The 10,546-nt window shown below is 55.4% G+C and overlaps 2 protein-coding genes across 3 annotated transcripts in view; one reads left to right on the top strand and one right to left on the bottom strand.

The window, feature by feature from the left end:
- The window catches only part of LOC109022988 (zinc finger protein 467-like), a 5,118-nt gene extending 1,226 nt beyond the window's left edge, over positions 1 to 3,892 (bottom strand). The window contains exons 1-6 of the mRNA XM_019009095.2: positions 3,655 to 3,892; positions 2,913 to 3,051; positions 1,903 to 2,013; positions 1,157 to 1,528; positions 953 to 1,072; positions 7 to 524 (exon numbers count right to left, since the gene is read on the bottom strand). Of these exons, the coding sequence (XP_018864640.1) occupies positions 7 to 524; positions 953 to 1,072; positions 1,157 to 1,528; positions 1,903 to 2,013; positions 2,913 to 3,051; positions 3,655 to 3,756 (1,362 nt within the window). The 5' untranslated portion in view covers positions 3,757 to 3,892. The remainder of the gene's footprint in view (positions 1 to 6; positions 525 to 952; positions 1,073 to 1,156; positions 1,529 to 1,902; positions 2,014 to 2,912; positions 3,052 to 3,654) is intronic.
- Positions 3,893 to 4,068: 176 nt separating this feature from the next.
- Positions 4,069 to 10,546, top strand: part of LOC107199951 (zinc finger protein 398-like) — a 14,744-nt gene continuing 8,266 nt past the window's right edge. The window contains exons 1-5 of one of the 2 annotated variants that reach the window (XM_015617729.3): positions 4,069 to 5,786; positions 6,249 to 6,378; positions 6,608 to 6,709; positions 7,127 to 7,222; positions 7,484 to 7,600. In XM_015617729.3, the coding sequence (XP_015473215.1) occupies positions 5,469 to 5,786; positions 6,249 to 6,378; positions 6,608 to 6,709; positions 7,127 to 7,222; positions 7,484 to 7,600 (763 nt within the window). In that variant the 5' untranslated portion in view covers positions 4,069 to 5,468. Of the gene's footprint in view, positions 5,787 to 6,248; positions 6,379 to 6,607; positions 6,710 to 7,126; positions 7,223 to 7,480; positions 7,601 to 10,546 lie in introns of both variants that reach the window. The other variant, XM_015617728.3, reaches the window with a different exon arrangement.

The raw sequence follows: 10,546 nt of genomic DNA, 5'->3' as shown, positions 1-10,546 counted from the left end.
TGTTGGGCACGGGCCCTGGCTGGGACACACCTTTGCATCCGAGGGCTGGCAGGTGCCGTTGACTGCCCAGGCACGGAGGTGCCGCCTGATTTTCTTCTTGGACATGAACTTGCGGTCGCAGTGGACGCAGACATAGGGCACCCAGTTGGTGTGGCCACGCTGGTGGATCAGGAGGTTGATCTTCAGCAGGAAGGTTTTCCTGCAGATGGGGCAGGAGTAAAACTCCCGTGTGGCATTTCGCTGACAGGCTGCCGGCCGGCCCACGCAGGAATCCTTCTTTGGCTCCCCGGGGCTGGGATCTGCCTGTTCTGTTGTTCTGTGGACATCTGGTGTCACCTTTTCTCCTGGTTCTTCAGAAATGTTGGCCACCAGATCTTGGCCGGTATTCCCTGAATCTTTCACAGCCTCCTTTTCCGGACCCTCATCCTCTTCAGGACCCTTAGAGGGTGTTTTGGGTATTGGTGGTTTCTCTGCAGCAACCTTCTCCTGCGGCACCTCCATTGGGATCGCCGCCTCAGCATCTCCTGGGAATTTTTTACAATCCAAACATTACTTTTCCATGTGGTTTTAAGGCATGAACAGCAAAGGGCTTTGTCCCACCCTCCCTCACTTTCCACCCTATTCCCAGCTAGCACAAATCCCAACCCAGCTCTCCTCTCCCAGGTCAGTCTCTGGACGGTGTAAAAACCAGGAACAGCTACAGCCTATCCCTGTAGACACCCCAAGAGCAGCTTGAGGTGGAAAACGTCACCCAGGGGGACAGGGGACTCTGACAACCACCCTGGGGCTTGTCTGGGCAGGTGTGCCATGCCGTGACTTATCCCAAAAGGTTTCAGGGCTGGTAACAGGGTTTGCTGCCCTTTCCTGGAATCCCTGAGCCTGGAGAGAGGCCCAACAGACCCCCTCAAGTTGCTGGCCCCACCAAGGAGGGATAAAGGTCCTGTCCCAGTACCTGCTGCAGGAGGAGAACAGTTCTGACCCACAGCTTCCTGACAGCGCACAGAGAGCGGGCGGGGAGGGGACAGCTGGCTGAGATCCGCCAGGACAGCAGCGGCTTCCAGAGGGACGGGTGCTGTGAGGGCAAGAGCAGTGATGAAGGTGGGTGGGGAACAGCCAGGACCCCTCACAGCAGCAGCAGGATTTTCCAGGCACTCACGTTTGCTGCAGATCTCTGCGACCACTGGGCTTCTGCTTTCCTCCATCAGCTTCCCACTTTCCTCTGCCAGGTTCCCGCTTTCCTCTGCCAGGTTCCCACTTTCCTCTGCCAGGCTCCTGTTTTCCTCTGCTGGGCTCCTCTTTTCCTCTGCTGGGCTCCTCTTTTCCTCTGCTGGGCTCCTGTTTTCCTCCACCAGGTTCTCACTTTCTTCTGTCAGGCTCCCACTTATCTCCACTGGGCTCCTGCTTTCCTCCACCAGGTTCCTGCTTTCCTCTGCCACATTCCCACTTTCCTCTGGCTCCCTGCAGCCCCTCTCCATTGTCTCTGTCTCCAGCAGTGTGTCATCGCTGGTGCAGTTCTGTCGGGTTGGCTCTGCGAAGGACGAGGAAATTTGGATTTTCTCCACCAGCTAGTGGAGAGCTCCAAGGAGGCAGTGCAGGATCCCATTCCATAGGGTGTCAGGATCCCTCCCACCCAGCCCCCCCGCTGGGGCAGGAGCTCCCAGGCTATCCACATGTCCCAGCGGGTGTTCCCTCACAGCTGACACCTCCCAATCCCTGGAAGTGTCCCAGCTTGGACAGGGCTCGGAGCAACCTGCTCTAGTGGAAGGTGTTGCTGCCCATGGCAGGGGCTTGGAAAGAGATGAGCTTTAAGAATCCTTCCAACCCAAACCCAAAAATCTGGGATTCATGGTCCCAGTGAGCAGCAAGAAGCTCCTGGCACAGAAGAAACCCAGTGTCACCCACCTACAGCCAGCTCTGGGGACACCTCTGCTGCCTCTGGCTCCAATTCTGACACCGTGCTCAGCTCTTCTCTTTCCAGCTGTAATAACAGCTCAGGCTTGGACAGGGCACAGTCTGGGCAAGAGCAAGACAGACATCAGGGACATGATGGGACAGGGACTCTGCACCCACAGCTGGGCAACAGAGCCAGTCCCACCCCAGGAAACTTCATCTCCAACCGACACCACGACGGAAGTTATGGAAACAGACAGGAAACAGCAGGCAGAGCTGACAGGGGAATATGGAAAGCAGCCTTTGATAGTCCCCTGAGAACAACTGCAAAAAAATCCATCCTTGCTCTGCCCCTGCTACAGAATTCCCTGTTCTCCCAGAAATTCACCTTGCAGATAGGAAAATACCCTGAATGATGGGAAGGGAATTGTGAGACTGTATGTTTGCCCAGAGCTTGAGGGCTGTGCTGAGGGACCACCTGGACTCCTGGGAGCAATTCTGGGCCCCTCATACCAAGGAAGACATTGAGGGGCTGGAACATGTCCTGGAAAGTGAACAGACCTGAGGAACAGAGCACCAGGAGCTGGGGGGCTCAGCCTGGAGCAAAGGAGGCTCAGGGGGAACCTTTGGCTCTGCACAGCTCCCTGACAGGAGGGTGTAGCCAGGAGGGAATCAGGATCTGCTTCCAGGGAAGAGGACAACAGGAAACAGCTTCAAGGAGAGGTTCAGATTGGACTTCAGGGAAAATTCTCATGGAAGTGGGTTTCCCAGGCAAAGGATTTTGGAGGTTACAACCCAGGAAGATGCAACACCAATAAGGTACCTGTTCTCCATGAGGAAAAAACACCAAGCACTTACTACCCTGTCCTGCATGTTCCTGCCATGCTCCAACTGCTGCCAGAGGGGACAGGGAGAGGAGAGGATTATTTCAGAGCTGGAGAGTCCAGTGAAAGGCAAAGAGGCAGAGAAATGACCCCAAGAAAGCTCCCTGGGGCTGCCAAACCGGCGCAAACGCAGCCTACACAGGGACACCAGCATCTCGTAGTTGCCTTCCATGACGCTCCGGTACATTTCCTTCTGTCCCTCGTCCAGGCTTGCCCACTCCTGCCGGCTGAACCGCACTGCCACATCCTCGAACAGCACCGGGACCTGCAGCACCGCCTGGCATGTGGGACAGGGCAGCTCCCACGAACAACTCCCAGACCCTCGGACCCACCCAGCCCTTCAAGAGCTCCAAAAGGCCCCATAGGGAGGCGTATTCCCAGCCTCCTAAAGCAGCCTGCTCCCAGCAGCCCACTGCATTCATCCCCAGTCTCCTGAAACCCACCGCAGCTCCCTCTAACAGCTCCCGGATCCCCAGGAGCCCAATGGATTCATCCCCACAGTTTCCTGAAACCCACTGCTGCCCCCTGAGGAGCCACTCGAACAGCTCCCGGCCAGCCGGGAACCCCCTCCATTCCCATCCCGTCTCCTGAAACCCACCGCAGCCTCCTCAGGAGCCCCCCAAAACCGCTCCCAGCCCTCGAAAGCCCCACGAGCGATCCCAAGGCTCCCTCCCAGCCGCAAACCATCCTTCCAACAGCCCCATAAGCCACCCCCAGGCTCCCCCCTCAAGCCCCTAAGTACCCCCCCAACCTCACTCCCAACCTCCAGCCCCGCAATGGCCCCATAAGCGACTCCCCCATCCCACTCCCAGCCCTCCTCGCCGCCCATCAGTCACACCCGTCCGGGGTCCCCCCGCTTCGCCCATGGCGGTGCTCTCACCCCGTGGAGCCGCAGGGCCGCCAGGGGCCGGTCCCGGAGCGCCGCCTCCGCCCGCTCCATCCTCCGCTCCAGCGCCTCGAGGCGAGCCCGGAGCTCCGCCATGGCCCCGCAGCGCTGCGGCCGCGCCGGGCCCGCACGGAACACCCCGCCGGAGGGGCGGTACCGAGCTGCCGGAGGGGCGGCTTGGATGGACGGATGGACGGATGGGCGGTGGGATGGGTTGGGACGGGATGGGCGGTATCGAGCTGCCGGAGGGGCGGCTTGGATGGACGGATGGATGGAGCGGTGGGATGGGTTGGGAAGCGGCTGAGTGGCAGCTCCCGGAGGGTCGGGGTCAGTGGCGCGGGGTGTGGCTGCGGGAATGGGCTCTGCTGGTATTGTTTGCCTGGTTCATCACTGGCCTGGCTGAGGGGGTCGATGCCTCCTCTGAGGAATCAAAGCTGGAAGGAGCGGCCGATCCCCCCGAGGGCTGTGTGGCCCTTCAGAGGGACCTCGGCAGGTTGGAGAGATGGGCAAAGAGGAAATTTCTGGAATTCAACAAGGGCAAGCCCAGGTGCTGCACCTGGGGAGGAACAACCCCAGGTACCTACACAGGCTGGGGGTGACCTGCTGGAGCAGCTCCGTGAGAAGGAGCTGGGAGTCCTGGTGACAATGAGCTGTCCCCGAGCCAGCAGAGTGTCCTGGGGACAAGAGGCCAGTGGGATCCGGGGGTGCATTGGGAAGAGCATTCCCAACAGGCCAGGGAGGGATCCTGCCCCTGTGCCCAGCCCTGGGAGGCTCTGGGGTGCTGTGTCCAACCCTGGCTCCTCAGCACAGCAGGGACAGGAGCTCCTGGAGCTCAGGAAGGGCCTGGAGCATCTCCGTGCCCAGGAGAGGCTGAGAGAGCTGGGGCTGCTCAGCCTGGAGAGGAGACACAGCTGAGAGGGACCCTCAGCCCTGGGGGTCCCTGGCTGTCCCCAAGTGTCCCTGGCGGTCCCTGGGTGTCCCTGGTTGTCCCCGAGTGTCCCTGTCTATCCCTGGATATCCCTGGGGGTCTCTGGGTGTCCCTGGTTGTCCCTGAGTGTCCCTGAGTGTCCCTGGCTGTCCCTGAGTGTCCCTGGCTGTCCCTGGCTGTCCCTGGCAGTCCCTGGCAGTCCCTGGGTGCAGGGAGGGTCAGAGCAGGGCCAGGTTCTGCTCCAGGCCCAGCAATGGCACCAGAGGAACGGGCAGGGACCGATCCCAGGAATTCCTCCGGCACAGGAGGCAGAACTTGTGACCTGGGCAGTGCCCAGCCCTGAGCAGAGCCCAGAGAGGCTGTGGAGTCTCCCTGACCGGGATATTCCAGAATTATCGGGATGTCATCCTGAGCCCTGTGCTCTGGGACGGCCCTGCTGGAGCGTGGAGGTGCCACCAGGTGCCCACTGTGCTCCCTTCCATTCTGCAATTCTGCAATTCTGGGATTCTGTGTCCCGCGGGGAAGCGCCGCTGCGGTGGAACCCCTGGGTGGGTGCGGGGGGTGTTCAGCCCTTTCCCGGTGATTGACAGCTGTCAATCACTGCGGGGGCTGCCGGCCGGCGGGGGCCGCTGTGGCGGCGGCGGAAGCGGAGGAGGAAGAGGAAGCGGCGCTTCTTGGCGGCAAGGGGAGGCGGCGGCCGGGCACGGCAGGAGCGGCGGCGAGCGAGGGCCGCTCCGAGCCGGGAGCTCCAGCTCTCCGCTGCGGGAGGCACGGGAAGGAGCGGGCCGGCCCCGGTGTGCGGCGGCCGGAGCGGGGCTGTGGTGTCCCGCTGTGTCCCTTGGGCAGCCCCGGTGCCTGTCCCGGCTCTCCCGGTGCGGGGATGGAGCTGGCGGGCGGCAGCACCATCTCGCTCTGGACCGTGGTGGCGGCCGTGCAGGCGCTGGAGCGCAGCGTGGCCGCACACGCGTCTCGCCTCTTCAGCCTGGAACACCGGGCCGGCAACAGCGAGAAGAAACACCTGGACTGCGAGAAAATGGTCGGGGAGTTCGGGAACCAGCTGGAGAGCAAGTGCGCGGCGCTGGGCACCCTCATCCAGGAGTACGGGCGGCTCCAGCGGCGCCTGGAGAACATGGAGAACCTCCTGAAGAACAGGAATCTCTGGATCCTGCGGCTGCCCCCCGGCGTGGAGGTCCCCAAGGTAATGGTTGGGTCTTTAAGGGGTCTGGAGGGAAGGGGACAGTGCAAAGGCTCCTCTGCTCCTCGCCTTCCGCCATGGAAATCATTCCACGATCGCTGCCAAGATTCCTTCTGTCGCCTGTCGTGCGAAGGCACTAAGCAGGAAGTGATGGCTCCTGTGTTTCGTTAATATTCAGCCGCTTTTCCCTACAAAAGGATGGGCTCTCACGTTTTTACCAACAGCGGGAAGTTCTTCCTCACTCTGAGGTCCCCAAAGGGATCAGGCTCCAGGGAGAAGTAAGAATATTGAGGAATACACAATTCATCTCCCAAAGTTTAGCAAAGATCCAAACTGTTATTCAGTGTCCAGAGAATGCCCCAAGGCAGGAATTTTCTTTCCCTGACGCCTGGTAGCAGGGATAAGTAGGGAGTAGGATTCTCTGTGTTCCAGGAGCTGTGCTGATTGTCACTTTTGGGATTACAGGCCCCGACTGTGGCGTTGGAAAACGATGCCACTGGCTTTTCCTCTCAGGAGTGGGAGAACCTGGAGGAGTGGCAGAGGGAGCTGTATGGAAAGGTGCTGACAGGGAAAAGAGAAGCCCCGGTCCTGCTGGGTGAGTGTTGCTGTTGGGTCAGTTATCAGCACTTTTTGGTTAGGGAATCTTCCCCAGATGTGGGAAGCAGATTTGTGGGAACGCAGTGGGGCCGCTGTCTGTGTTTGAGGACTGTCTGTGCTGCCCAGCCACGTGTTGTAGCTGATGGAGCTGGTTTGGGGAGCGCAGCTGGGTGTGTTCCTCCCTGTGCATGCAGCACGGAGACATTCCTTTCTCTGTTCCTTGTCAGACGATGTCATCTCCGAACCTGCCCTCCTGTCCCGACTCCAGGGAGGAGAAGCACCCTGCAGTGAGGAGGAGGCGGCTCCCAGAGAGATCCCAGCAGAACCAGGTGCTGGCAAGGGATGAATTAAAGCTTTTATCCTGGGGGTGAGGGTCGTGTGGTGCTGGCATCAGACAGAGGCTGGCACAAGGTGATGGTGCAGGTTTGCTCAGAGGGATCTTCTTAGATCTCAAAATGAGAAGGTTCAGGGGGAGTAACAAAGGGTGATAAAAAAATGTAACAGGTTTGATTTTTAGGATTACAAGTCAGGAAGGAATTCCTGGCTGTGAGGATGGTGAGGCCCTGGCACAGGTTCTCCTGTGGCTGCCCATGGATCCGTGGAAGTGTCCAAGACCAGGCTGGATCGGGCTTGGAGCAATCTGGGATAGTGGAAGGTGTCCCTGCCCATGGCAGAGGGTGGAACAAAATTAACCCAAGCCCTGCTGGGGTTGTGTGATCTGATTCCCTGATTCCTGTCGTTGGCAGAGGCTCTGCTGTTTGAACTCAACGTGAGCAGCTGGGACAGCAGAGAAGCGCAGGAAAACCAGGAGGGAAGAGGAGGCCTGGCTGAACCTGGCCATGGTGAGTGCTGTGGAAGGGCCTGGGCTTGAGGGTGTGGAGGACCCTCTGGAATTGGGGGAACAGGGGGAACCACTTCCCTGCAGGCAGAGCAGAGCTCCCAGAAGCAGGAATGGGAGTGCTGGAGAGGCTGTGTGTGGCAGCAGGGTGGGTGGGGGAGCACAAACTTCCTGGGGCAGCAAAGGAGGAGTCCAGTGGGACTGCCATAACCAGTAAAGGAGTTTCCTCTTTCCCAGTAAAGGAGTTGCCTCTTTCCCTCAGCAGACTGCAGCATTCCAGAGCCCAGCTTTGCTGTCACTGTGAAACAGGAAGAGGAGGAAGAGCCGTATGCAAAGGAAAAGGCCACCATGGAGGGCGTGGAGTTTTCTGAGCTTGCTGTGGGTGAGTTCTGAGCGATCCCAAGCGTTCTGTTCTGCTGGAAATGGGGAATCCCTGCCATTCCTGCTGTGGGACACTGCGTGCTGAGGTGTGGGGGCTCAGGAGGGGCAGTGGGGACAGAGCAGGAGCCATGCTGAGCTGGGCAGGAAGCCTGGGGAGAATTCTATTGTTGGGTAGGTGAAAGTGCTGGGAGGATGAGGCAGTGCAAGTGAGGAGACTGCCATACCTGGAATGAATCTCTTGGAATACTACGCATCATTAAGCTGAGAACAATTCAGGGCAGGGAACTTGTTTCTGTCTATTTGAAAAATGCTGATTAAATTTGCAGCAGTAAAGACTTGATTTTTAATAAAAATAACATTAAGCCTGTGAAGTTCTAAATGCTTTCTTTCAATCTTCCTTATTTTTCAAATCCTTTTACTTGCTGTAAATGGTAGTTTGTAGTATTGTACCTTATGGATGGAGAGATAGAAGTTGACCTCAAATCAAAAAGAAAACCATGGGGTTCAATTGTTTTTAATTTTGTTTCAATACTGTGGTGGAACCTGAGCAGGAGGGTGGTTCTCCTGTGTGTATCCAAGATCCAAACAGACCTGAAGTGTAAAAATGTCTAAAATTAGGGTGTAAGCAAGCTCACAATACAATTCTCACCCAGATCATATCAATCCTACAGCCAGCAAAACATTTTCAGTGCTGTGGTCGTGATGTGTTGAGTCCAGGAAGAGAAAAAAGTGTTTAGTTTGTGGTTTGTTTTGAGGTTTTTTATTATTTCACTTGTGTTTTGACAGCAGCTGTTTGTTCTGGAACACAAGTTCAGTGGGTTGTTGCCCTCCAGGGTTCCCATCAGTGCTGTCACAAGAATGGTAAAATATTGCAATTTATAGAGAGATTTAGACCCAAATATAGAGGGTAGAGAGAATTTGAAAGTAAACAGAATTAACAAATCAAAACACCTAAATAATAATGACCTCATTATTATTTAGGTCACACAGAAATCGGCTTCCCATAGATAAGTTTCTCTATTCTGGTTTAGCATAAAATTTGGAGTTTCAGTCAGAATGCTCAGCTGTGAAGGGCATTTTTACCTTGCTCTTATCCAAGAATCCATGGGTTCTGTGGTCTGTCAGATGGTTTGAATGGAGTTGTTCCCTCTCAAGGAAATCCATGAAATCAACAGTTCATCTCACATCAGAATTTCATGGAGACATCAAATCTCTTGCCTCAATGGTGTCATGACAATTGAACTGTTGGGGTTCCTGCTGCATTTCATCTTCTCATGGATTTAATCGTTGGATACAGAAACCAGTCACAATCTGCTTGATCAGATCTCACTCAGGAACAAATGAGTTTCAAATTCTCCCTAAAATTTCAGCTGATTTGCTGCTTTAGTATAGAAAGAGAGAAAATTACACTCTGTGTTTTAGTCCAGTTAGAATTTGGATCAAAAGATTTTATAGCTTCAATTTTTTTTAATATTCTTAGTGCCCTAAATTGCAGGATAATATAGAGGCAAAGGCTGTCTGCTGGCAGAGGGCTGGGTTAGGAATTAGGAAGGAATTCCTGGCTGAGGGTGGGGAGGCCCTGGCACAGAGAACCCAGAGAAGCTGTGGCTGCCCCATCCCTGAGGGATTCAAGGAAAAGTTGGAGCAAGCTGGGATAGTGGAAGTTGGCACTGCCCATGTCAGGAGGTGACACTGGATGAGCTTTAAGGTCCCACCCAAGCCATTCCAGGATTCCATAAGAGCAGGATGTATTCTGGGATGAAGAAGCAGAGTTGTGGCCCCATGATGCAGTAGAGGTTTGTAATTCCCTTGTGACCAGAATGTCCTCAGTTCTATTTGGGGTCATCTCAGCAGCACTCCTGGATTATTCTACAAACAACCTGAGGTGCCCTTTCTGGGCTGTTTCTGTATTTTACATGTTCCATGTTTTATCACTTTTTGAAGCTGCTTTTGATATCAGAGATGACACAGTATTTTACAGTCAGTCACAGTTTCTCTTTCCCAGCCCAGCTCTCCTAAATTTCAGAGACAAATACATGTATTTGTATCAAATCTCTGAGCTATTTTGGGATTTCTTTGTTGTTTGAATTGCAAAAATAGAACCCTGAATTTAAGACAAAATGTAAAGTGACACAGAAAGGCATTGCTACTTCAGAACTGAGAGAAGGAATAGAGATTGTCCCTGTGCACAGGCAGAGTGATGCTTGCAGGAATCACATAATCATGGAATTCTTGAAGTTGAGAAAAGCCTCTGACTTTCAAGTCCAGCCATTTCTCAGTGCTGCCAAGGCACCACTAACCCCTGTCCCCAAGTACCTGGGGCTTTTCCCTAAGTGCCATGGCTCTTAAATCCCTTCAGGGATGGGGATTCCACCACTGCCCAGGGCACCCTGTGCTGGGGCTGGGCACCCCTTTCCAGGAAGGAATTTTCCCAAATTCCCACCTAAATGGATAGGGACCACAATCCCTCACAGCTCTGAAAGAATCCACAAGAATCCACGGCTCTGAGAGGATCCTTCACTGCTTTGAGGGGCCCCTGTTCCCTCATGACTCTGAGAGGATCCCAAATCTTTCATGGTTCTGAGAGGATCCCCAATCCCTCACAGCTCTGAGAGGATCTCCAAACCCTAATGACTCTGAGAGGATCCCAAATCCCTCATGGCTCTGAGAGGATCCCAAAATCTCTCATGGCTCTGAGAGGATCCCCAATCCTTCATGGTTCTGAGAGGATCCCAAATCCCCTCACAGCTCAGATGGGATCCTGATCCCTCACAGCTCTAAGAGGGCCCCTGACCTCTCATGGCTGTGAGAGGATCCCAAATCCCTCATGGCTCTAGCTTGAATCCACTCCCTCACTGCTTGGAGGGAATTAGTTCTCATGGCTCTGAGAGGACCCTGTTTCCCTCATGGTTCTGGGTGGACCCTGATCCCTCACAGCTCTGAGGGA

This window comes from Parus major, chromosome 2 (genome assembly GCF_001522545.3).
Source record: "Parus major isolate Abel chromosome 2, Parus_major1.1, whole genome shotgun sequence".
Classification (NCBI taxonomy): Eukaryota; Metazoa; Chordata; class Aves; order Passeriformes; family Paridae; genus Parus; species Parus major.
The sequence above is the reverse complement of the archived record's forward strand: the minus strand, read 5'-3'. Positions and strand labels throughout refer to the sequence as shown.